Raw genomic sequence first — 24,970 nt, forward strand, 5'->3', positions numbered from 1 at the left:
ATTTATTGTATTAACAATATATATACATACTCTAACAAGAACCTGCTTAAACATTACAATCATGATTTAAAATCAATTTTCTACTAAACAAACCATGTAAGCTGTGTAGACTTTGACGGTAGGGTTTGGTCTAATGTTGTAAAAGGCATTGGAACCTGCATTAGAATTGTGTAAAGTACCAGTATGCCAAATCATATTGTATTGTATCATAACATATGGAAAAAGCTTTTTATAAATTCATAAACTCTAAAAATTGAAAAATGGAAAAAATCAAGAAAAACTCATAGAATTTAAAAAAGATTTAAGCAGTAAAACTACTAGAACATCAATTAAACCTAGATGTACACTACTGAGCATGTTAGGTAACAACGAAGAAAACAAACATAATATAACGATCACATCAAGTCATTAACAACAGGTCTAATCTCTAAATACATCACTTAACAATCCATGAATCCAACATTAATCAATCAAATAACAAACCAAAAAAGCAAAAAGATGACCACAAAGAGACATAGAATGCATTTTAGCAGTTGAACTGCAATATTAAGTAAACTTAATTATGAAATAAATAGCACATGAATAAGTATGTCAAATTAGGAGATACAATTGTTTAAAAAACACATTAAATGTATCATATGGGTCTTAGATTAGACATTGAAAAGCAAAAAAAAAGTAATAAGTTAGAGCTGAAATTGTAAACAAATTATCAACTATCAAATATTTACTATATGGAATGTTTTACATCTAGTAGACTATTTGTAAAACAAAGTTTTGAGAAGTATTAAGCATTAAATATATGTTTTTATAATTTTTTTCATTTAACACTTTCATTAATAACAATAGACACAAAAAATTAAATATTGGATATTTTTGTGTGATAGTATTCTTCTTTCTTGTCTTCACCAATCACAATAGACAAAGAATAATTTTTTAAATTTTTTTAGCTTCTAAAATAGGTGAATAAGTCTCTAATAAAGCCTTTTTTTTTCAACCCAAAAATATAAAAAATAAGCCATGTCAAACGATATTATAACTACTACATCTGATCCTCGTAAAAATAATGATTTTTTTTAAAACAGTTGCGGAAACTAACCCAAGGATCCGGGTGTGAAAGTATCTTCAACAAGATACTATGATCAAGACCCAATATTCTTGATGAAAGACAAGTGCACACATGCACAATAAGAACACTTGTGCACAAAAGCACAACTCAATCAATCTCACAAATGCATTTAAGAATAAAAACTTTATTGAACACTTGGGCTTTGACCCAAAGCATAAGGAAATACAAGGGAGAGGGGCTCAATTTATAGAGCACTTGGTGGGCCTTGGAGGGGCTCCACATGTAGTCGTTGAAGCCCCTCCAACGGTCACAAATGTGACCGTTGGAGGGGCCCAACGACTATATGTGGGCCCCCTAAGGTACACAAAGTACAACAATTAAAAAAGAAAAAAGAAAAAAGAAAAGAAATAAAAAATAAAAAATGTACAAACATATTCAAAAGATGAATATGCTTAAAGAGAGGAAAAGACTAAAGTACCCCTATGGCTGATATATATTTATATATATAATTAGATAGATACATATACATATATATGAAATATATATGTATATGTATCTTTCTTTATATATATAAAATATATATGGGCATTACAATGATAATGGATTACAATTTAACACCCCCCTCAAACTTAGGGCATGATGACCAAAAGTTTGCCAAGAAGAAAGTTGAACCGCGAAGAATACAAAGTTTTGGTGAAGAAATCTGCCAATTGATATTCTGAAGTTACATACGGAAGATCTATGACTCATTTGAGATATGCTTCTCGAACATAGTGTCAGTCCATCTCAATGTGTTTAGTCCACTCATGAAATGTATGATTTTTGGCAATATAAATTGCACTCTTGTTATCACAACATAGCTTGGTGGGCCCTTCAATATTGATCCTCATATCTTCTAATAACTGATGAATCCATACAATTTCCATGGTAGTAGTTGCCATAGCTCGATATTCAACTTCAGTAGAGGATAAAGACACTTTTTGCTGCTTCTTTTATCTCCATGAGATCAACGAGTCTCTTAAAAACACACAAAAACCAATAGTGGAGGCACGGTTATTTGGGTCACCTCTTCAGTCAGAGTCGGTATAAAAAATTAATTTCAATTTAGAAGAAGAAAATAAAAATACTCTCTTATTTAGTGTACCCTTTACGTATCTGATGATCCGCAAAATGGCACTCATGTGAACCGATGTTGTTGCATGTTGAAATTGGCTTGCAGTATGAAATACATGAGAAGTATCTGGTCTAGTAATACTCAGATACATCAGTGATCCTACAAGCTGCCTATAGGGAGTGGGATCAGAGAAATGAATGCCATCATCAATTTTCATTTTGGCTTCTACTATAGCAGGAGTTTCACAAACTTATCATCAGTAATACCTGACCCGTCAAGAATCTCAGAGGCAAACTTAGTTTGAGATAAAAAATACCCTCTATGAGAGTATGCTACTTCAATACCCAAAAAATAGGTTACAAATCCCAAATTAGACATTTCGAATCTATCCTTTAAGATTGATTTTATGCTTTTAACCATGGTTGCCAGTTGAGGAAGCAGGAGCGGGAAGCGATACAGGAAGCGGAAAGTGAGGCACTTTCAAAATTTTAGGAAGCGGGAAGCGTGGGACCACTTAGGAGCGAGTCGGGAATCGTTTCGGAAGCGAACCGAAAGCGACCTAGGAAGCGAGGAGGAAGCGAAAAAAATAAAAATACAACAACAACAACTACGCCTTCATCCCAAAACAATTGGGGTCGGCGATATGAACCAAAAAAGAAAATCATTCTGGGTCTTCCACATGAATCCTTCTCCTCCAATCATTTCTATCCAATGCCATGTCCTCGGTGAGGTTCAAAGCATTCATATCCTTTCCTATCACCTCCATCCATGTCTTCCTAGGCCTACCCCGACCTCTTTTAACTAATATATTTTCCCATTTCTCCATCCTTATAACTAGAGCATCATTAGGCCTTCGCTGAATATATCCAAACCACCGTAAACGATTTTCTCTCATCTTATTTTCAATGGGTGCAACGCCTACCTTCTTACGTATCTCCTTGTTCCGAATCTTATCTTTTATTGTATTTCCACACATCCATCTAAGCATACACATCTCAGCTACACTCATTTTTTGAATATGATGTCTCTTGGCAGCCCAACATTTCGTACCATATAGTAAAGCGGGCCTAATAGTCGTCCTATAAAAATTTCCCTTCAATCGCAATGGCATTCTACGATCGCACAACACTCCAGTTGCAAGCGAAAAAATAAAAAATAAAAAAAATAAAAAATAAAAAATAAAAAATAAAAAAAAATAAAAAATAAAAAATAAAAAATAAAAAATTGAAAAAAATGGAAAAAAATGAAAAAAATTTGGGAAGCGCGGGGGAAGCGTGCTTCCCATTTAAAAGCGACGCTTCCCTGCATGCTTCGAAAGCGCGACGTTTCGCGCTTTCGAAGCACGCTTCCCCTTTTACCTAGGCCCTTCAAGTAACTCTGCTTTTAACTCATTTAGTATCACTTCCAGTTATTAGCATATCATCAACATACAAAAGCAGAATAACTATCCCTGCATTGTTTTTTCTAACAAACAGAGCATTGTCAGTGAACCAGGATGAGAAACTATTTTCTAACATTACAGAATTAAATCTATCATACCAAGCCTTGGGGGCTTGTTTTAAACCATACAGTGCTTTTCAAAGATGAAACACTTTACCTTTGGGAGTCTCCATTCCAGGCGGGGCATCCATATATACTTCTTCATTCAGATCACCATTTAAAAATGCGTTTTTGATATCCATTTGATAGATATTCCATTTGTTAATTAAGGCAACGATGATGAGGCATCTGACAGTGACCGTTCAGGCCATAAGGGCAAATATTTCTTTATAGTCAATCCCGTATTCTTGACTATATCCTTTCATAACTAGTCGAGCTTTATATCTCTCAAGAGATCCGTCGCTTTTAGTTTTTACTTTAAATACCCATCTAGACCCTATTGATTTCTTACCCTTGAGAAGATCTTGGAACAAGGTTTTAAAACTCGTCAGTCAACTCGGTGACTCGGCTCGGCTCAGCCCTCCAACGAGTCAACTCGGCAAGGTAAACTCGTTTTGCAAAAACTCAGCCTTGACTCGGCTTGACTCGCGAGTTTTGGGCACTTTTTTCTTTTTTCAGATGTGTTTATTAGTGCATATGAAAATTATCTCACATTTAGTACATATGAAAATTATCAGATGTGTTTATTATATTTGCTAAGAAGCACACAACATTAGAATGAATAAAAAACTTCATTGGAAACATATAAGATTGAAATTCTTTTTTTTTAGTTTTTTACCCAAAGTTATGCTCTTAAAATCTATCAATTATATTCACGATTTCAAATTTCATCAGCTGGTATCTATGTTAAGACAATGTTCTAAAGGCTAATTCATATAGATGCAATAAGGCTCGGCGATGTTGTTTTGTGGTGTTTGTGACGATGATAAAGACCACAGATTCAGGATTTATGATCCATAAAAGGCCAAATTCAATTCATGGTCCGTGTTCTGTATTAACTAGTGTTATTCATTCAATTGACTTGCAAATTGCAAAATAATCTATATTCCTACTTGTATTACATATGCTTTAATGTACTTATAGTCTTATACTTTTGGAAATCCTTCATAGGGAACATGTTGAGGCAATTTATTAGGGGCATATTCCTATAATTTCCAATGTATAGGTCATATTTTTTTGTTGTTTGTCACTAGTAATGACAATTTAAATGACAAACCTTTATATATTTTTTACTAGTCACTAGTAATTATGTCAAATCAAAAGTTAACAAAACCCGGTCCGAGTCACCGAGTTGACCCGCCGAGTCACGAGTGGTAAAATGTAAACTGTAATATATATATTATTTAATATTATTATATTATTTTCTTTTTTTATTTTTCTTTATTTTCTTTTTTAGCATCTATTTCAATAGAAACTAGATATTTGATTCAGTCAAGTTCCTGTTGGAACTTGACTGTGCAAATAGCTGTTGTTCCAACAACTATAATAAATGCTGTTGGACTATAGTCCAACAACTATAATAATAAATGCTGTTGGACTGTAGTCCAACAGCTATATTAAGAGACGTTGGAATCCAACGTCTCTTTTGGAGAGCTCAAAATGAGTTCTCCTCTCTCTTCCACTTTTTTGTATATATAGGGGTGAACCCCTTCAATGTAAATACCCATGCTTCTTAAGCATTTTGTTCATGAATAAAGTATTATTTATTTTTCAAGTGTTCTTCCTTTTATACCCTTTCAAGGGTCATGCTTGTAGTGTCTCCAATAGACACTTGTTTGTGAGTTATTTGTGCATTTGTTGAAGACCACCATTTCATTACATGGTATCAGAGCTACGAAATCCTTAGATCTTGAAGTGCTTCCGCCTCGATTTCTGTGCCACATTTACAAAAGGTGTTTCATCACCTTGTTCTTGGCTCAAGAAGATTTGTTTGAAGAAAGACGAACTTGTGCTACAAAAAATTTTGGTTTTGTATCCTCTCTTATTCCTTTGTCTACTTTTTTTCTTTTCTTTTTATTTTTTTCTCTCTCTCCTCCTATTTATTTCTCTCTTACCCTTGTAAAAGATGGATGACAATGATAAGATCACCATCATTCCTATGAAGCTAAATGATACTAACTATGTAATGTGGGCTTCGATTATGAAGCACCACATTTGGGGAAAAGGTTTGTGGGGTATAGTGGATGGTTCCAATTTGGAACCTAAACTATCTCTTACCAAGAAAGAGGGTGATAAAGAGGTTCCTCTAACGGAAGAAGAGAAGAGTAAGGAGTTAGCCACTTATGAAAAGAAATGGAAAGAATGGAGGATAGGGTATGCAAAAATTATGTCATGGCTCATCAATAGCATAGACATTAAAAAATGCTCTAGTCTAGCTAAGTTTGAGCATGCCGATAAGGCTTGGGAATACCTCAAAAACATGTATTCCCTTAAAGATATTGCACATGTATGCAATTTACAAGATAAAGTTCGGACAATGACTCAAAAAGATAAAACTATTCGAGAATATTATAATGAGTTGTCCGAACTTTGGGAAGAGTTGGCTCTTCTTGAGCCCAAATGGCATTGTGCCGAAGACATCGAGCTTCGCCAAAAGCAACTCGATATGGAACATTTCTATCAATTTGTGAATGGTCTAAGGCCGGAGTTTGAATCCATCAAATCGGCCCTTTTACATCATGGAAAAATTCCTTCTATTGTTGATACTATAGAAGAGCTCACTATGGAGGAAAATAGACTTAGAAAAAGTACTCCAAAAGTTGATGATGACTCCGTTTTAGCTGTATCTAGACCGGGAAATCATACTCGTACTTACAAGCCGCCTCATTTTTGGAAGGCAAAATGGCGACTTTGATAAAAGAAAAGTTATTTGTCATCATTGTCATGAACCGGGGCACTATAGGCCTCAATGTCCAAAGTTAAAAAGAAGAGAAGAAAAAAGAGTTGCATCTGTTGAATCTGAGTCAAAAGATCAAGATGCACCTGTGTCTATGGCTCAACTGATGGAAATCCTTCAACCTCTTCTCAAAGGGGTATCCTCCTCAACCGAAGCCTCAACTGGAGCGGCAGTTGCATCTTTCTCCGGTCCAGGTAACTTTCCTTGGCTTTTAGATTCTGGTGCTTCTTTTCATATGACCCCAAATGTTAATAGTCTATCCGAATGTCTTACAAATAACTCAAGTGTGTCAAAGGTTTTTATAGTCGATGGCACATCTCTTGAAGTAAAAGGAATAGGATGTTTTGAAAATCTTCAAAAATCCAAAAGATTTTTTATCCCAGAAGTTAGATATATCCCTAAACTTAATTTGAATCTCTTATCTGTCTCGCAAATATCTGATTATGGATGTAATATCTCCTTCTCTTCTCATGGTTGTTGGGTACAGGATCGCCAGTCAGGGAAGCTGATTGGGGAAGGCCATAGAGAAGGAGGACTTTATTACATGGACTTTTTGGAATTACCCAAGAATGCATTTTGTTATAATATTCAGAAATTAGAATTGGATTTATGGCACAAAAGGCTTGGCCATCCTCATATGTCTAAAATTCAATATTTTCCAAGTTTGGAAAATTTTTGTAATTCTGAAAATTTTTCTTGTAAAGACTGCATTCTTGGCAAAATGAAAAGGTTACCATTTCTTAGTAGAACTTTTGTTTCCTCACGACCACTTGAGTTAATACATTCGGATGTTTGGGGCCCCGCACTAGTTATTTCCAAAGGTGGTTATACATATTATGTCATTTTTGTTGATGACTTTTCTAGACATACTTGGATTTATTTTCTTAAACATAAATCTGATGTCTTTGCTAACTTCCAAATATTTCATAAAATGGTTAAAAATAAGTTTCAAAATGATATTTCTGTTTTTTGCACTGATTCAGGGGGAGAATTTATGTCCAACGAATTCAAACACTATCTCAATTTACATGGTATTACACATCAAAGATCATGTCCACACACTCCACAACAGAATGGCCTAGCCGAACGCAAACATCGGCACATTATGAAAACTACTAGGACATTGCTAATTGCAAATCAAGTTCCAAAAAGTTTTTGGGCTGAAGCGGTCCTAACTGCCACCTACCTCATTAATAGGATGCCATCTTCCTCATTAAAGAATACAACTCCAATAGAAAAGCTTGTTAATTTAACTCCAGATTATTCTAGATTAAGAGTCTTTGGATGCAAATGTTTTGTTTTCACCAACAGAAATGACAAACTCTCTCCTCGTGCAATCCCATGTGCCTTTTTAGGATATGCTGATAATCAAAAAGGCTACAGGTGTTTCCATTTTCAAAATGACAAATTATATGTGTCAAGAAATGTATCTTTTTTGGAAAAAGAAAGCTCCTTTGAATTTGAAAAATCCAAGGATGTCACTGAATACTCGTTTTTAATTGATCCAACTTCAAAATCCAATGAATGTGATGTTGGATGTGACCTTGACAATGATCAAAGTCCTATTGTTGTTGAAAATGATGATAATGAAGAGCAAATCCATGGGGATGTTAGTCTACAATATTCAAGACGTAGAGAGCAAAATCTTCCATGTGCATTACAAAAATACTCTGAAGTCTCACCTAGAAGAACGTCTAGAATCTCTAAACCTCCAGAAAAATGTGTCTTATGAATCTTTTTCACCCACGTATAGGGCCGCCATTATATTAATACAATCATATGTTGAACCATCATCCTATTCTAAAGCAAAAAATCATATAGAATGGATAGAAGCCATGAAAATAGAATTGGATGCACTAGAAAAGGCCAATACTTGGACGATACAAGATATCCCTCCGGGTAAGAAACCTATAGGTTGTAGGTGGGTATACAAAGTCAAAACCAAAAGTGATGGGACCCTGGAAAGATATAAGGCCCGTTTAGTAGCAAAAGGATATGCTCAAGAGTATGTCATCGATTATGAAGAAACATTTGCTCCTGTGGCCCGTATGACCACTGTTAGAACTTTAATAGCCTTGGCCTCCATTAGAACATGACCTATCTTTCAATTAGATGTCAAAAATGCTTTTCTGAATGGGAATCTCGTTGAAGAAGTATACATGGAAGCCCCACCTGGTATTAGTATCCCTAAGGGTAAAGCTCTTCGTCTAGAAAAAGCTCTTTATGGTCTTAAACAGGCTCCAAAAGCCTGGTATGACCGATTTAGTCATGTTATGCTTGATATTGGTTTTCAACCTTGTTTAACTGACACTGCTTTGTTTGTTAAGAAATCTGATGCAGGCATCATTATTCTTTTTCTCTATGTGGACGATATGATCATCACCGGAGGCGACGAACATGGAGTTGCAAATATCAAATCTCTTCTTAAAACTCACTTTGAAATGACTGGCTTAGGTTTATTAAGATATTTTTTAGGCATTGAAGTTGCTTATTCCCCTCGGGGGTATTTGATATCTCAATCTAAATTTGCTCTTGATATCGTTTCCAGGTCTGGAATTACAGATGATAAGAAAGTAGACACTCCAGAAGTTGTCAATGTTAAAATGAAAATTGATGATGGAGAACTTCTTGATGATCCTACTCCTTATACACAGTTTGTTGGAGCTCTTTCTTATCTTTCCATTACTAGGCCAGATATAACTCATGCGGTTCATACAGTCAGTCAGTTTCAGCATGCTCCCACCTCCGTGCACATGTGAGCGATTTTGCGTATTATTAGATACTTAAAATCCTCTCTTTCACGAGGACTCTTATTTTTCAAGTGTTCTTCCTTTTATACCCTTTCAAGGGTCATGCTTGTAGTGTCTCCAATAGACACTTGTTTGTGAGTTATTTGTGCATTTGTTGAAGACCACCATTTCATTACAACGATTCAATAAAGAACGAGTCGAGTCCCGAGTCACGGGTTTTAAAACGTTGTCTTGGAATTCCCAAGTTTTTGCCCTATTGAGAGTCGTAACCTCACATTCCATTGCTTTTAACCATTCATCATTGCTTTTGGTTTCTTCGAAGTTTCTGGGCTCTACATAGGAGTAAATGGCGCTAAGTCCAGCTCTATGTTTAGGTGTAAAGGAATCATATGAGATGAATCTAGAAGACACCTTTCTATTTCTCTCAGTTCTTCGTAGGTTTTCTTCATTTATTGAAGTGGGGCCACTAGGTTTACTGTATTTTTCAATTGCACTTCTAAAACTGTTCCAGTCTCTATGAGTATATGTTATAGGGTCTCTCGATGCCCCTTCATCAATATGTTGGAAAATAGGTGGATGAGAGAAAATATTTTCTTTATCTTCTTTATCATTAGCATCATTATGAGTGAGTTCATCATCACTATCATCATTTTGTGCTAACAATTCAAATAAAAAAGAGTAATCTATGTTTTCTTTATAAGGTTCACTCTCAAAATCGTTAACATTTTCCAGAAAACTCATATTTCTGGAAACATATAACTTATCATTCTTGATATCATAACATCGAAACCCTTTTTGGGTTTCAGAATATCCAAGAAAGGCACATTCAATAGCTTTTGGTGAAAGCTTGTCGTTCTTGTCAGTAATAACAAAACACTTGCAACCAAAAATTCTTAACTGACTATAGTCGGGTTCTTTGGTATACAATTTTTCAAAACGCGAGATATTGTTAAAGTTTTTAGAAGGTAGCCGATTTATCAGATAGACAGATGCTAAAGCCGCTTCAGCTAAAAAACCTTTTGGGATGTTTTGAGAAACAAGTAATGTTCGAGTTGTCTCTATTATGTGTCTATGCTTCCTTTCAGCTAATCCATTTTGTTGAGGGGTCTTCAGACAAGATTTTTGGTGGAGAATACCATGACTTTCAAGATAATTTTTGAATTCACTTGAAAGGTATTCTCCACCAGAGTCAGTTCTAAAAATTTTTAGGTTTCCATTAAATTGATTTTTAATTATCATATGATAGGTTTTAAAAGTAAAAAAAAACTTAATATTTATGTTTAAGGAAAAATATCCAACAATATCTCGTGTAGTCGTCAACAAAAATGACATAATATGCAAAACCCCCTTCTGATAAAACAAGTATCGGTCCCCATACATCTGAATGGACAATTTTAAAAGGTCTTGTTGTAAACATAGATCTTTGACAAAAAGGTAATTTTTTCATTTTTCCAAGAATACAATCGTTACAAGTGAAATCACTTTTACATAGATTTTTAACAAAAGGTAAATGAGATTTTTTTTTTACAACATTTGGATGTCCAAGTCTCTTGTGCCGTACATTAATATCCTTTTGATGAACAACATTACAAAACATGTTCTTTGGAATTTGAAAGGAATCGACATAGTATAGATCGCCTTTCCTAGAGCCTTCCCCAATCAACCTCTCGGATCGGCGATCCAGTATTCAACATTTGTTAGAAGAAAGTTTTATATCATACCTATGATCCGAGAGTTGAGAAACACAAAACAAATTTAAGTTTAATTTGGGTATAAATCAAATTTTTGGAATAAATAACCTTGTTTTTCAAAATTTTCAATTCCTTTTACTTCAAGAGATGTTCCATCCGTGGCTGAAACAAAGGATGAAAAAAGACTGTTTGAGTATTCGAAAAAAGAACTAATACTTGGAGACATGTGAAATAAAGCACCCGAATCTAAAAGCCACAAGGTCTCACTGAGAGGAGAAGAGGTTGTCATAGCGTCTCCGGAAATAGCTCCCTTGAGAAGAGGTTGAAGTGCATCCACAATTTGTTGTAGTGAGAGAGCTCCATTTGAAGATGATGAACACTCTTCCTTTTGAGGTTGGGATGTGGTAGCCATAGCTAGCAACTTCTTCCACTTTGGGCAAATCGGTTTGATGTTTCCCGGTTTCTTACAAAAGTGGCACACAAGCTTGCTATAATCCCTCTTTCCACCTTGACCACTTGAACTTTGGTTTTGATTCTTAAAGTGAGGAGGCTTGTAGGTCCTTAAGTTTCTCCCCGGTCTTGAGACAACATTAACACCTTCATTTTTTTCATTATTGGAAGGTGTTGCTAGAACACTTGGGTTATTCTTACTTATACCCATATGAGTCTCTTCTCCATTTAGTTTAGTAATTACATATTCAATAGAGGGGGAAGTGAAAGCGGATAATAGAGAAGATTGAATTTGTTTGAATTCGGTCCTAAGCCCGTTCAAGAAATTAAAGAAACGATCTTCCTCTAATTGTTTATGCCTAAGCTCAATAGCCTCTCCGCCTCTCCACTCTATTTTGGCTCAAGCATGATAAACTCATCCCAAATGGAAGACAACTCCGCGAAATACTCTCTAATAGTCATTTCGTTTTATTGAAGGGTCAAGGCCCTTTTTTGAAGGTAATATTTGTGAGACAAATCCCTTGTAGTGTACATTTTTTCAAGGTATTCCCACGCTCGAGAGACTTTCTTGAACTTTATAATGTTGGCATTAATTCTTGTCTCAACGGATGAAAAAATCCATGAGAAAATTTTAAAGTTCCTCATCTCCCATTCTTCATGCTTTTTACTACAGTCTTCAAGCGCCTTGGCTCTTTCTTCTCCTTCAAGGATCTTTATTTCTCCTCTCTCCATCAAAGTGATTTTAGGCTCCGGTTCCAGAATTGAGTCTTGAACATAACCCTAAAGCCCTTTTCCTTTAATATGAGTTTCCATGTTTCCCGTCCATACATGATAATTGGAGCCATTAAGTTTGAAATGGATAGAGAAATGGGAGTCTTTTTCACCCATTAGAGAGGAGAAATAAAGAAAAAAGTTAGGTACCGAAAGAGCATTTTAGATATTTATTGATAGAAGAGGCCTCTAAAATATTGGTTGAATAAGAGAATCCACGCCAAACTCCAAAAATTTGAGGGCATGTTTTTCGAGGCACCAAAAAAATGTGAGAGTCAACTCTATCTTCTTTCTCCAACCTGGCTCTGATACCATGTGAAAGTATCTTCAACAAGATACTATGATCAAGACCCAACATTCTTGATGAAAGGCAAGTGCACACATGCACAATAAGAACACTTAGAACACTTGTGCACAAAAGCACAACCCAATCAATCTCACAAATGCATTAAAGAATAAAAACTTTATTGAACACTTTGACTTTGACCCAAAGCCATAAGGAAATACAAGGGAGAGGGACTCAATTTATAGAGCACTTTGTGGGCCTTGGAGGGGCTCCACATGTAGTCGTTGGAGCCCCTCCAACGGTCACAAATGTGACCGTTGGAGGGGCCCAACGACTATATGTGGGACCCCAAGTACACAAAGTACAAAAATTAAAAAAGAAAAAAGAAAAACGAAAAAAGAAAAAAGAAAAGAAAAAAAAATACAAACATATTCAAAAGATGAATATGCGTAAAGAGAGGAAAAGACAAAAATACCCCTATGGCTGATATACATATATATGTTATTAGATAGATACATATATATATAATATATATATATATATATGTATGTATCTTTCTTTATATATATAAAAATATATATGGGCATTACAATGATAATAAATTACAATTTAACACCGAGGCCTCACAGATTTAATATACCAAACCACAAACCAAACTGGGCATTGAATCAAATGAAGAATAATCAAACTTTATTAATTCAATAAAAATGTCAAATAGTCTATGACTGTAAACATCGTTTATCTCAGTGGAGCCACTCTGTCATGAACTAGAAACCTGTCACAAGGCTCATAGTCATCAGCTAGCTAGTCAGGACATTACTGAGCATCCGAGCTTGAAAAACAATTTTAAGAAAACGTGTAAGAACCAAACTACTTTGTACGAATTCTTTTAAAAATCAAAACAGTAAATGAAATAACATAAACCAAATTCATGCATAAATTTCAGATGAATGTCATGATTAACAACTTACCATAATCAACTTACCATTTAGGCATTTAACCAAACATCATGCAATGACAAATATCATGCGAAACAAAATAAACATAAACGTATGAACTAATGCTGAATAGTAAATATGCATAATTCAATGCAGATGCATGAATAACTTATTAAGTTATTTATGAGAGTTGCTTTTGCATGCATGTTCCTATTAAATGCACACAAGTTTAATTTCCACTTTTCCTTAAACCTGTGGATATTTAAAATGGGGAAAAATTTTCGAAGTCCAAGTTAGGTTTCAATTGTAGCTTAACACACAATTTGTATTTTATTAATAGGTTCCACACTTGTTCATCGACTGATATCAAGAATCAACACCATCCATCGGAACACTAGAAATTAACATCTAATGTCGGGATATTTGGGAAATCAACATCCACTGATGCTACTTTCTTAGTATACCAATAACTACAGTTGAGTCAGCAACACCACCCCTAGGCAAAATGGCTAAATCTCTCTAAAACCGTGGCCGGTAAGTGAACTACCATATCGGGTTCAGGGGCACAATCGGACACAGAGTTTTAGTATTCTCACAGTCTCCCAAGACTACCATCCAAGATTTTCATACTATAGAAGATACATCAAGGAAGAGATTAATTATACTATTTGGTCTTTTTTACCTTTTTAAATAATGTCAAGTTATTTACACAAGAACCATTTTGCAAATCAACATGCAAAACCAAATTTTGGCCCTGACCCACACAATTTTAACAGTGCAATTAATTTTGGAAAAACCATTCATTTTCATAAATAAATTTTGCATTGCCTAAATAAAATCAACAACAATTAGAGCAACACATGCTCTTGGCCTGCACGGCCCGCAGTGGTTCACATATGACCACCAACACAACTCAATAGTGATTTATGCATATTTGCAAAATTTCAGTGAACATGCAACACACACAAACATTGTTTCCAACTATGTTCATAATACACACTCAAATACACATGAAACCAAACGCATACGCATACAAATAGATGCTTGCAGAACACGTTAATACGATCAATTCTATACACAAACAATCAAACATGCATATGATCATATTTATGCAAACATCAAATAAATTTCACATTTCATGCGTATGATATGTACAACTACAAGTTAATTAAACCAAAATCATGTTTATGTATCATTTAAAAAAAATGCATACATCAAATCTTAAACATGTACATGATCAAATTCATGTACTAAATCAACTTTGTAGAAATTTCTTATCGAGTAAACAACTGGGTAGATCTGAATTCATAAATCAAATAATCATCTATTCGGTAGATCTGGACCAGATCTACCTAATACATACACTTGGCATATCTGATCCATAACACTTCACCTAAACTTGGCGAAACTGATCAGATTTTCATGTATGCAAACTCAATAGGTCTCATCAGATTTGCATGCTAATGGAATTCGACAAGTCTGATCGGATTTGTATACACATGAAACACAACAAGTCTGATTAGATTTGCACACAATAAAAATTGGCAAGTCCGATCATGTTTGGACACATATAAAAATCGATAAGTCTGATCAGACTTACACCCATATAAAAATCAACAAATCTGATCAGATTTGCACTCATGCGAAACTCGACAAGTCTGAATAGATTTGTTGACTACTAAAACTCAGCAAGTCTTACAGATTTGCACACTTGTGTAACTCGGCAAGTGTGATCAGATTTACTGACTACTGAAACTCAACAAGTCTGATCAAATTTGCACACTTGTGCAACTTGGTAAGTCTGATCAGATTTACTCATTAATGAAACTCAGCAAGTCTGATTAGATTTTCACACATCAAATCTGATCCAAGAAATATATTCAAAACATGCTAAAAAAAATTCATCACATTATAAGGTTGACATCAAGAAGGGCAGTTGGCCCAGATGGTATACCTATCGAGGCTTGGAAATGCTTGGGAGAGAAAGGTTTAGAATGGTTGACAAATCTTTTTAACATGATTTGGCGAACAAATAAGATGCCTAATGAGTGGAGGAAGAGTACTTTGGTGCCTTTATATAAGAATAAGGGTGATATACAAGATTGCACAAACTATCGTGGTATAAAACTCATGAGTCATACTATGAAACTTTGGGAGAGAGTGATTGAGTCTAGGTTGAGGAAGGTTGTTATGATATCGGAGAATCAATTTGGTTTTATGCCTGGTAGATCAACTATGGAAGCTATACATCTTCTTAGACAACTTATTGAAAGATATAGAGAGAGGAACAAAGATTTGCATATGGTTTTTATTGATTTAGAGAAGGCATACGATAGAGTATCTAGGGACGTTCTCTGGTGGACAATGATGAAGAAAGGTGTTTCTCTCAAGTACATTAGTATAATTAAAGATATGTATGAAGGAGTAGTAACCAATGTCCGCACTTGTGGAGGGGTGACAACCAATTTTCCGATAACGGTTGGGTTACATCAAGGATCTGCTTTAAGCCCTTTCCTATTTGCGATAGTGATGGATGAGCTTACGAGATCAATTCAAGAAAATGTACCGTGGTGTATGTTGTTTGCTGATGATATTGTTTTGATTGATGAGTCTAGAGCTGGGGTTAATGCTAAGTTAGAATTATGGAGACAGACATTGGAAGCTAGAGGTTTTAAGTTGAGTAAGAGTAAAACTGAATATATGGAATGTCGGTTTAGTAAGCAACAAAGTAGTGATGGGAGTGTAGTGAAGCTTGGTGAGCAAGAAATACCGGTGAATGATTATTTCAAATATTTGGGATCCATCATTCAAAAGTATGGAGAAATTGATGGAGATGTAAATCATAGGATAAAGGTTGGGTGGATGAAATGGAAAAGTGCAACTGGAGTGTTGTGCGATCGTAGAATGCCATTGCGGTTGAAGGGAAACTTTTATAAGACGACTATTAGACCCGCTTTACTATATGGTACAGAATGTTGGGCTGCCAAGAGACATCATATTCAAAAAATGAGTGTAGCTGAGATGCGGATGCTTAGATGGATGTGTGGAAATACAATGAAAGATAAAATTCGGAATGAGGAGATACGTAAGAAGGTAGGCGTTGCACCCATTGAAAATAAGATGAGAGAGAATCGTTTACGGTGGTTTGGACATATTCGGCGAAGGCCTAATGATGCTCCAGTTAGAAGGTTGGAAAAATGGGAAAATATATTAGTTAAAAGAGGTCGGGGTAGGCCTAGGAAGACTTGGATGGAGATGATAGGAAAGGATATGAATGCTTTGAACCTCACCGAGGACATGACATTGGATAGAAATGATTGGAGGAAAAGGATTCATGTGGAAGACCCAAAATGAATTTCTTTTTTGGTTCATATCGCTGACCTCAATTGTTTTGGGATGAAGGCGTAGTTGTTGTTGTTGTACATTATAAGGTTGACATGACCGATCATATATATATATAGATATATATATTCAGCATGAATAAATATGAAATACAGTGTGCAATAATATCCGACACATGATTGTGCCACACAACAAAATTAATCGACAAGTTCATTTACATGCATGCACAATAAACAAGCCTAAGTCTAGTATGAATTCTTTTTGATGAAAAAACAAAGAAATACTTAGATCTGAAATTATTCGGCATCTGTTTGCATAATCATGAAACCCGTCAAATCCAAAAATTTATAAATATATATTCAGGCTACGTGAGCAAGAGAGCTCTACAAACCTGAATATATATATATATATATATATATATATATATATATATATATATATATATCATGGGATTTGCGTGAGCATAAAATCTCACAAAAGATTAATATGCATAACAGGGAAAAATTGTTAACCCATATAGCATGCTCACATCAAATCAAGAAAATCGACATCTATGAAAATAAAAAACATAAAAATTTTCAGGATTTGATACTCTAGGAAAATCAACAATCTCAAAAAATAAACATGTATATGTATATATATATATAAAATCGTTACTTTATATATGTATATATTCTTTTGAATCAGATTTTCCTTTTTCATCTAAAATTATACATAAAATTGGATTTATACCTATTTCTTCCCGTAAGAACTTAGAGAGAAACTCGTACCTTGATCGAAGTTCAGAAAAAAAGACCGAAAAATCGATGGATGTACGATCTCTTCTTCTTCTTTCTTCCTTCTCTTTTCTCTCTTTATTTTCTTTCTCTTTTTCTTTCATTTTTTTCCCCTTTTCTCTCTCACACGATTTTGGGGTTTCTTTTTTTTTTCTCTAACTCACTCTCTCTCTCAAACACGAGTTCTTGAGAGAGGGAGAGACTAACCCCTTATATAATAAATTTAATATTTTATTTTATCTTCTTTTTATTTTTTTCTAACTTGAATTAATCTGAAAGGGGGTGACGTCCCCTCTAGATACGGCCTAAGAGAATAGAGTTCTACTCAATGTGGAACTCTACCGCTTCTAGATAATCTTAATTAATTAAAATTTATTTAATTATTATTTAATTTAATTTAATATTCTAAAGAATATTTCAGAGGATGTTGCCCCCCCTTAGGAAGTCTCTATGGGGTAGGGTTCTACCTCATCCTTTTTTATATTAAAGTTGATTTTAAAGTTTTAAATTGGCCATGGATGGATTTCGGATCCAGATTTGGATTCAAGATTCAAATCCATATGGATCCTACTTGGACCAGATCCTAGTCAATATGGATCATGGACTGGGTTTAGATCTATATTAACTTGGATCAAATGGAGCGGATCCAGTCCGATCCGATCCAGAAAAAGTAAAAATAGAGACGGGTCATTTTTGAAAAATACAATTTTCGGGCCAACCGTAATCCGAATTTGGAAAAACAGGCCACCAACACGATCAGTATTCCAAGGCGCATCTAACGATGTACATACCTGAATTTTGCCTCAGAATTTTGCCTGAATTCTGCTCAATTTTTGCTTGAATTTAAAAGTTAAAAATGAAAAATTTCTCAAACTACTCGGTCTTGTCAGTGGGCTCTAGGCCACGCCCAGACCCAGCTGACATCACCTATAAAATAACTATTTTTTTCATGATTTTATCAATTTAATTAAATATATAATATAAAATATATATTTATCGATTTTAAAAATCATGAAAAAATACATGATATTACAAATATGGTGTGTATCTTATGATACGGTGTGATAGGGTGCAATATACCATGATTTGCATATTGGGGTTATATCGTATTTCATGGACTAGAAGTATAATAATACACCATGTCGTATCATACAATGCGGTACAATTTTTATAACATTGTTTGATCCACAAAAGAATTCCAGAAAATATGACGAAAATGGTGTTTACTGTTAGACATGACATCTTGGCAATGTGAATAAATATTTCCCTATATATATGTACATTGTGCTCCACTACAACTCAAGGTTTAATGATAAAAATATTGCTACCTCATCATCTTCTTTGGAGGCAAACACTAGTCTATGCATTTCTATTTCAGGCAATGTTGATTATCTAGCCAAGATTTGGCTTTCTATACTTGTCTCTGCTAGCCTTCTTATTTTTCTCAGCTGATGTATAATTTTGTATAATTTTTGAAGAATTTAAAAATTTTCAGTTATGAGTATCTGTACTTGGCAATAATATCTACAGAAAGTCACAATGGTTAATTTGTTTGTTTTTATTTTAATTTCTTGTTGAGGCGTGATGAGACCACTATTTGGTTTGATGACAAATTCTATGTTTTAATTTGTTCATGAGATGAGGTAATGTTATCTGTTCATAAATCTATGAACACATGCCAAGTTACTTTGCATCTCACTCATACCCTTGATTTTTCAGGCACTGAAAATCAAGCCCATATGGTTGATGAAAGCATTAAACATGCAAAGGAAGCTGTCATGTTGGATGTAAAGGATGGATACTCTTGGTGTAAGGCAATCTATTACTTTTATAAGCAGCCTATTGACTATGTAGAACATATATAATAGTCATATGATTGAGAGAGCAAAATGTTGGCAGTTGATATTTTCTAAATGTCTATAAGGTGTAGAAATTCCCTAGTGAACTCTGGCTATATCTGTGCTTTGAATGAAATTTACCAAAACATATGAAACTTTTGCATCCTGATATCTTTTAGTTGAATTTTGTATATGTACTAATATCACAGTCAATTTATTGAAAAACAAGATACAATGAAATGGAATGCTTTAATCATCAAAAAGGAGACCTTCCACAAAAATTGCTATCACTAATTCTCATTTTACATTATCTGCATCTGAAAAAATATTTTTATTACTGTCTTTGCACCAAATTTCTTGGTGAGATATGTGACAGGTCAAGTGAAAAACTTAGGTTGGTAGAACAACATTTTTAGGGAACTACAGGCCCTTATCTACTGGATTGCAGCCATGTTCATGGGATTTTTTTAATAAATTAAGAGGACATTCAGTATTTATTAGTGTTGTTGGTTAATTCAAAATCTATTCAACTTGATTCTACTTACTGTGATTAATTGGATGGCTTTAAGAAACATGTCACCTTGTAAAAACCAATTTTAACAACACTGGTTTTTTAGGGTAAATCACACTTCTGTGGCTCGGTTTTCAGGGTTGGAGGTCAAAAAATGATTGTGTTGGATGAAAATGAAGGGCTTTAAGGTAAATCACATTTCTAGGGCTCAGTTTTAAGTGTTAGAGGCGAACAAAAGTTGGTTAGGATGGAAATGGGTGAGATTTGAGTAAATCACCTCTAGGGCCCAAATCTATCAAAATCCCCAAATTTTGAGGTCGATTTGATCTTAAAAATCAATGGGTTTGCTTAGAAATGAGGTTTGGAAAGAGGGAATATGAAAAAATGGAGTCAAAATTGTAATGAAGTAGAACACAGGTCCACTCACCTTACAAGAGGCACAAACACAAGAGCCACTAGGGGCCAAAGAGAGAGCACTCACAAAACAATTAAAAAATAAATATTTTATTTATAACAAATGCTTAAGCGAAGCATGACATAAAGGGGACAAGATGTCTCATATATATATATATATATATATATATATATATACATGAGACAAGGGGTAAGAGATCCCAATATAGCCGTTGAGGAGCTCCCAACGGCTAGAAATCTAGCCATTGGGAGGCCCTAACAACTATATGCTCTAATCAAAACTAAAATTACAAAAACCCTAAAATACATTCTAAAGAATAAAAAAATAAAAACATATATATATATATATAATGTACAATCTTATACGTATCTTAACACTCCCTTTCAAACTCAAGGTGTCAATGTAATAAAGCACGGGGAAATACAATAGAAAACCCACTAAGGGAAAACCAGTAACAATAAAGAGTGCACAAGCACTAGTTCACCAAGGGACAATACAATATCCAAGTGAGAACAATAAAAAAAAATACTACAAGTTCATACAAAAGTCAATAAGGGCAAGCACAACATAATATATATATATATATATATATATATATATTCACTTAGAAAAATGCTTGGAGAAGCATTGGAAAATACAAGAATGAGAGTGCCTTTAAACAGGCACTCAAGGTTCAAATGGACTGGTCCAATTAGCTGACCAGCCCCAATGGCTATAAATATAGCTGTTGGGACGAAAGAAAGTAAGAACAATAAAAAAATACCTATTCTAAGTCTGCCCCTTGAGGGTTGACACTTATTACATAAGAGAAAAGATTGAAATACCCCTGATGGGTATTTCAGTTTACATATAAAATAATATATATATATATATACACACACACACACACTATATTTTAACACTTCCCCTCAAACTTCCAGTGTGATCACCGAAAGTTTCAACAACAACAACAACTACGCCTTCATCTCAAAACAATTGGGGTCGGCGATATGAACCAAAAAAGAAAATCATTCTGGGTCTTCCACATGAATCCTTCTCCTCCAATCATTTCTATCAAATGCCATGTCCTCGGTGAGGTTCAAAGCATTCATATCCTTTCCTATCATCTCCATCCAAGTCTTCTTAGGCCTACCTCGACCTCTTTTAACTAATATATTTTCCCATTTCTCCATTCTTCTAACTGGAGCATCATTAGGCCTTTGCCAAATATGTCCAAACCACCGTAAATGATTCTCTCTCATCTTATTTTCAATGAGTGCAACGCCTACCTTCTTACGTATCTCCTCGTTCCGAATCTTATCTTTTATTGTATTTCCACACATCCATCTAAGCATACGCATCTCAGCTACACTCATTTTTTGAATATGATGTCTCTTGGCAGCCTAACATTTCGTACCATATAGTAAAGCGGGCCTAATAATCGTCCTATAAAACTTTCCCTTCAACCGCAATGGCATTCTACGATCGCACAACACTCCAGTTGTACTTTTCCATTTCATCGACCCAACCTTTATCCTATGATTTAAATCTCCATCAATTTCTCCATACTTTTGAATGATAGATCCCAAATATTTGAAACAATCATCCACCAGTATTTCTTGCTCACCAAGCTTCACTACACTCCCATCACTACTTCGTTGCTTACTAAACCGACATTCCATATATTTTGTCTTACTCTTACTCAACTTAAAACCTCTTGCTTCCAATGTCTGTCTCCATAATTCTAACTTAGCATTAACCCCAGCTCTAGACTCATCAATCAAAACAATATCATCAGCAAACAACATACACCATGTCACATTTTCTTGAATTGATCTCGTAAGCTCATCCATCCCTATAGCAAATAGGAAAGGGCTTAAAGCAGATCCTTGATGTAACCCAACCATTATAGAAAAATTGGTTGTCACCCCTCCACAAGTGCAGACATTGGTTACTACTCCATACATATCTTTAATTATACTAATGTACTTTAGGGAAACACCTTTCGTCATCATTGTCCACCAGAGAACATCTCTAGGTACTCTAACGTATGCCTTCTCCAAATCAATAAAAACCATATGCAAATCTTTGTTCCTCTCTCTATATCTCTCAATAAGTTGTCTAAGAAGATGTATAACTTCCATAGTTGATTTTTCAGGCATAAAACCAAATTGATTCTCCGATATCATGACAATTTTCCTCAACCTAGACTCAATCACCGAAAGTTTGCTAAGAAGAAATACAAAACAAAGAGAAGGCAAGGCCTTAGTGAAGAAGTCCGCCAATTGACATTTTGAAGTCACATAGGGCAACTCAATAATTCTCTTTAGATATTCTTCTCGGACATAATGACACTCTATCTCTATATACTTGGTTTATTCATGGAAGGTGTGGTTGCTTGCAATGTAGATAACACTGTTATTGAAGCAACAAATCTTCGAAGGACTAGAAATAACCAAGCCCATATATTTGAAAAGACTCTGCAACCAAATAATCTTCATAGTTGTTGTTGGCATGAGTCGATATTCAGCTTTGTTGGATGATAGAGAGACCATCTGTTGCTTCTTACACCTCCAAGATATAAGACAATCCCCTAAAAACTACCAAAAACCAATATTTGAGACTCTATCATTAGGACTCTCTCTCCAATCTGCATTAATATAAGCAATTAATTCTAAAAAGGAAGAAATAGCCCTTTGATTTTAGAATTCTTGATAGCCCTTTGATTATAGAATTCTAGTCGTAGAACAACATATTGGGATGTGAGGTTTCACGTCTGGATTTAGATCCACATCTAGACCCAAGTTAATGTTTGGATCTTAGATTTGTAAGTCATGTGCTTTCTATTATTGTGCTTTTTTTATGTATGTTATTGTGTATTTTAAATAGGGGTATTACTGTAATATTTCATGATTAGTGATATAAAGAAACCCACGACCTACCAAGGAAAGGCATGGAAATCAGTTTGCTACAGATCCTATTCTACTCTCTCATCTTCCTTCTTGCTCTAGGTGATTCGATCTGGTTTTACACGGTATCAGATCATTGATCTTCCACCCAGGTAAGTTTTGAATGATTTTGGCTTTTCTTTTGTCCTCTTCTCCCTTATTTCTTCTTTCTTTTCTCATCTATTCTTCTTTCCCTGTGAATCATGCCTTTCTTCTTTCTTCTCTTTTCTAAAAGGAAACCTAGCTGTGAATCCTATTTTGTTCATCGTAAACCCAATATCACATTTTTTTTTTCTGGATTGATGTCACCCATATCAGTTTTTCAAGAGACGTCAACTTCGTGATAAAACCCAAATTGATATTTCTTGACCATTGGGTTTTCGTTCCTTGCTGTTAAAAATTTAATACATAAAAAAAATTCCGTTTCCCCTTTCTTGATTCTCTATCTTTTTTGTTTATGTTTAATTCAGATCTAAATCTGATTCACCTCTGAATCAAATTTCATTTACTATTTCGATATTCCCTTGATTATCTGTTACCCCTTCTCACATTTATTTGAAGTTGGCTTTCCTTTATTTGCTGTTTACAGTATTTATCATTTGTGATTATCTCTGTACTGAAAACAAAACACAGTCAGACCTGTGTCACTTACAGCAGCAACATTCCTTTTCTCTTAAAACTTCTTGAAATGGATTCTTCGTCCCCTTCTATTCTCAAGAATCTCAACAAGTTTTCTTAATCAACTCGTTTATGAGAAACTTGTAATGAAATGGATAGAATCCAATACACATGCAAGAACACACCTTCAATCACGTAGAATGCTTGATTGAATCACCCAACCACCCACACAAGGGTCTAAAGAATGTTGTTATTGCATATAATCACTCAAAAGAGTGTTATTAAATACATGGCCACTAGTGGCCTATTTATACTACAATCACCACAAGGGGGGCAGCCCAAAGTGGCTGTTGGTCTGCTCCCAAAAAGCAAAAAGCTCCAACAATAAACAGCTAAAAGAAACAGTAAAAAAGACAAAAAAACATGTTGTCAGCCCCTAGTGGGTTGATGCCTATTACATTAAAAAGACCAAAATACCCTCTATGGGTATTTCAGTTTATATAAATTTATACATATATGTATATGTATACATATGCATATACGGACACGTACATATAAGTACATCTTAACCCCCCCCCCCTCTCAAACTCATGGTCCGATAACCGACAGTTTGCCAAGTAAGAAGTGAAATCTGGGTGATGGTAGCGCTTTGGTGAAGAAATCTACTAGTTGATATTCAGATGAAACGTAAGGCAAACTGATAGTCTTCCGCATGAATTCTTCACGAACGTAGTGGCAATCCATCTAAATGTGTTTCGTCCTTTCATGGAACGTATGATTGCTTGCAATGTATACAACGTTCTTGTTGTCACAAAACAATTTTGAAGGTTCTGCAATATCAACTCCCATGTCTTCAAGAAGTTGTCTCAGCGATACTAATTCAGACGTAGTGGTTGCCATGACACGATACTCGACTTCAGTGGAGGAGAGTGACACTTCTTCTGTTTTTTGCATCGCCATGAAATTAGTCACCTACAAATACACATAAACCAGTGGTTGAGCGTCTATCATTGACATCCCCTCCCCAATCAGAATATGCAATGACTTCTAATGAAGAGGATGATGATAAAAATAGGCCAAGATTAATTGATTTTTTAATATATCTAACAATTCTCATTACAACACTCATATGCACTGTAGT

General features: G+C 34.8%; 1 protein-coding gene across 2 annotated transcripts in view; it reads left to right on the plus strand.

Moving 5' to 3' along the window:
* Positions 1–24,970, plus strand: part of LOC149816650 (uncharacterized) — a 116,166-nt gene that overhangs the window by 14,738 nt on the left and 76,458 nt on the right. For both annotated transcript variants that reach the window (XM_089986685.1, XM_089986686.1), the window contains exon 5: positions 19,240–19,329. In XM_089986685.1, the coding sequence (XP_089842811.1) occupies positions 19,240–19,329 (90 nt within the window). The remainder of the gene's footprint in view (positions 1–19,239; positions 19,330–24,970) is intronic.

Source organism: Nuphar pumila, chromosome 14, assembly GCF_984573655.1.
Source record: "Nuphar pumila chromosome 14, dmNupPumi1.hap1.1, whole genome shotgun sequence".
Classification (NCBI taxonomy): domain Eukaryota; kingdom Viridiplantae; phylum Streptophyta; class Magnoliopsida; order Nymphaeales; family Nymphaeaceae; genus Nuphar; species Nuphar pumila.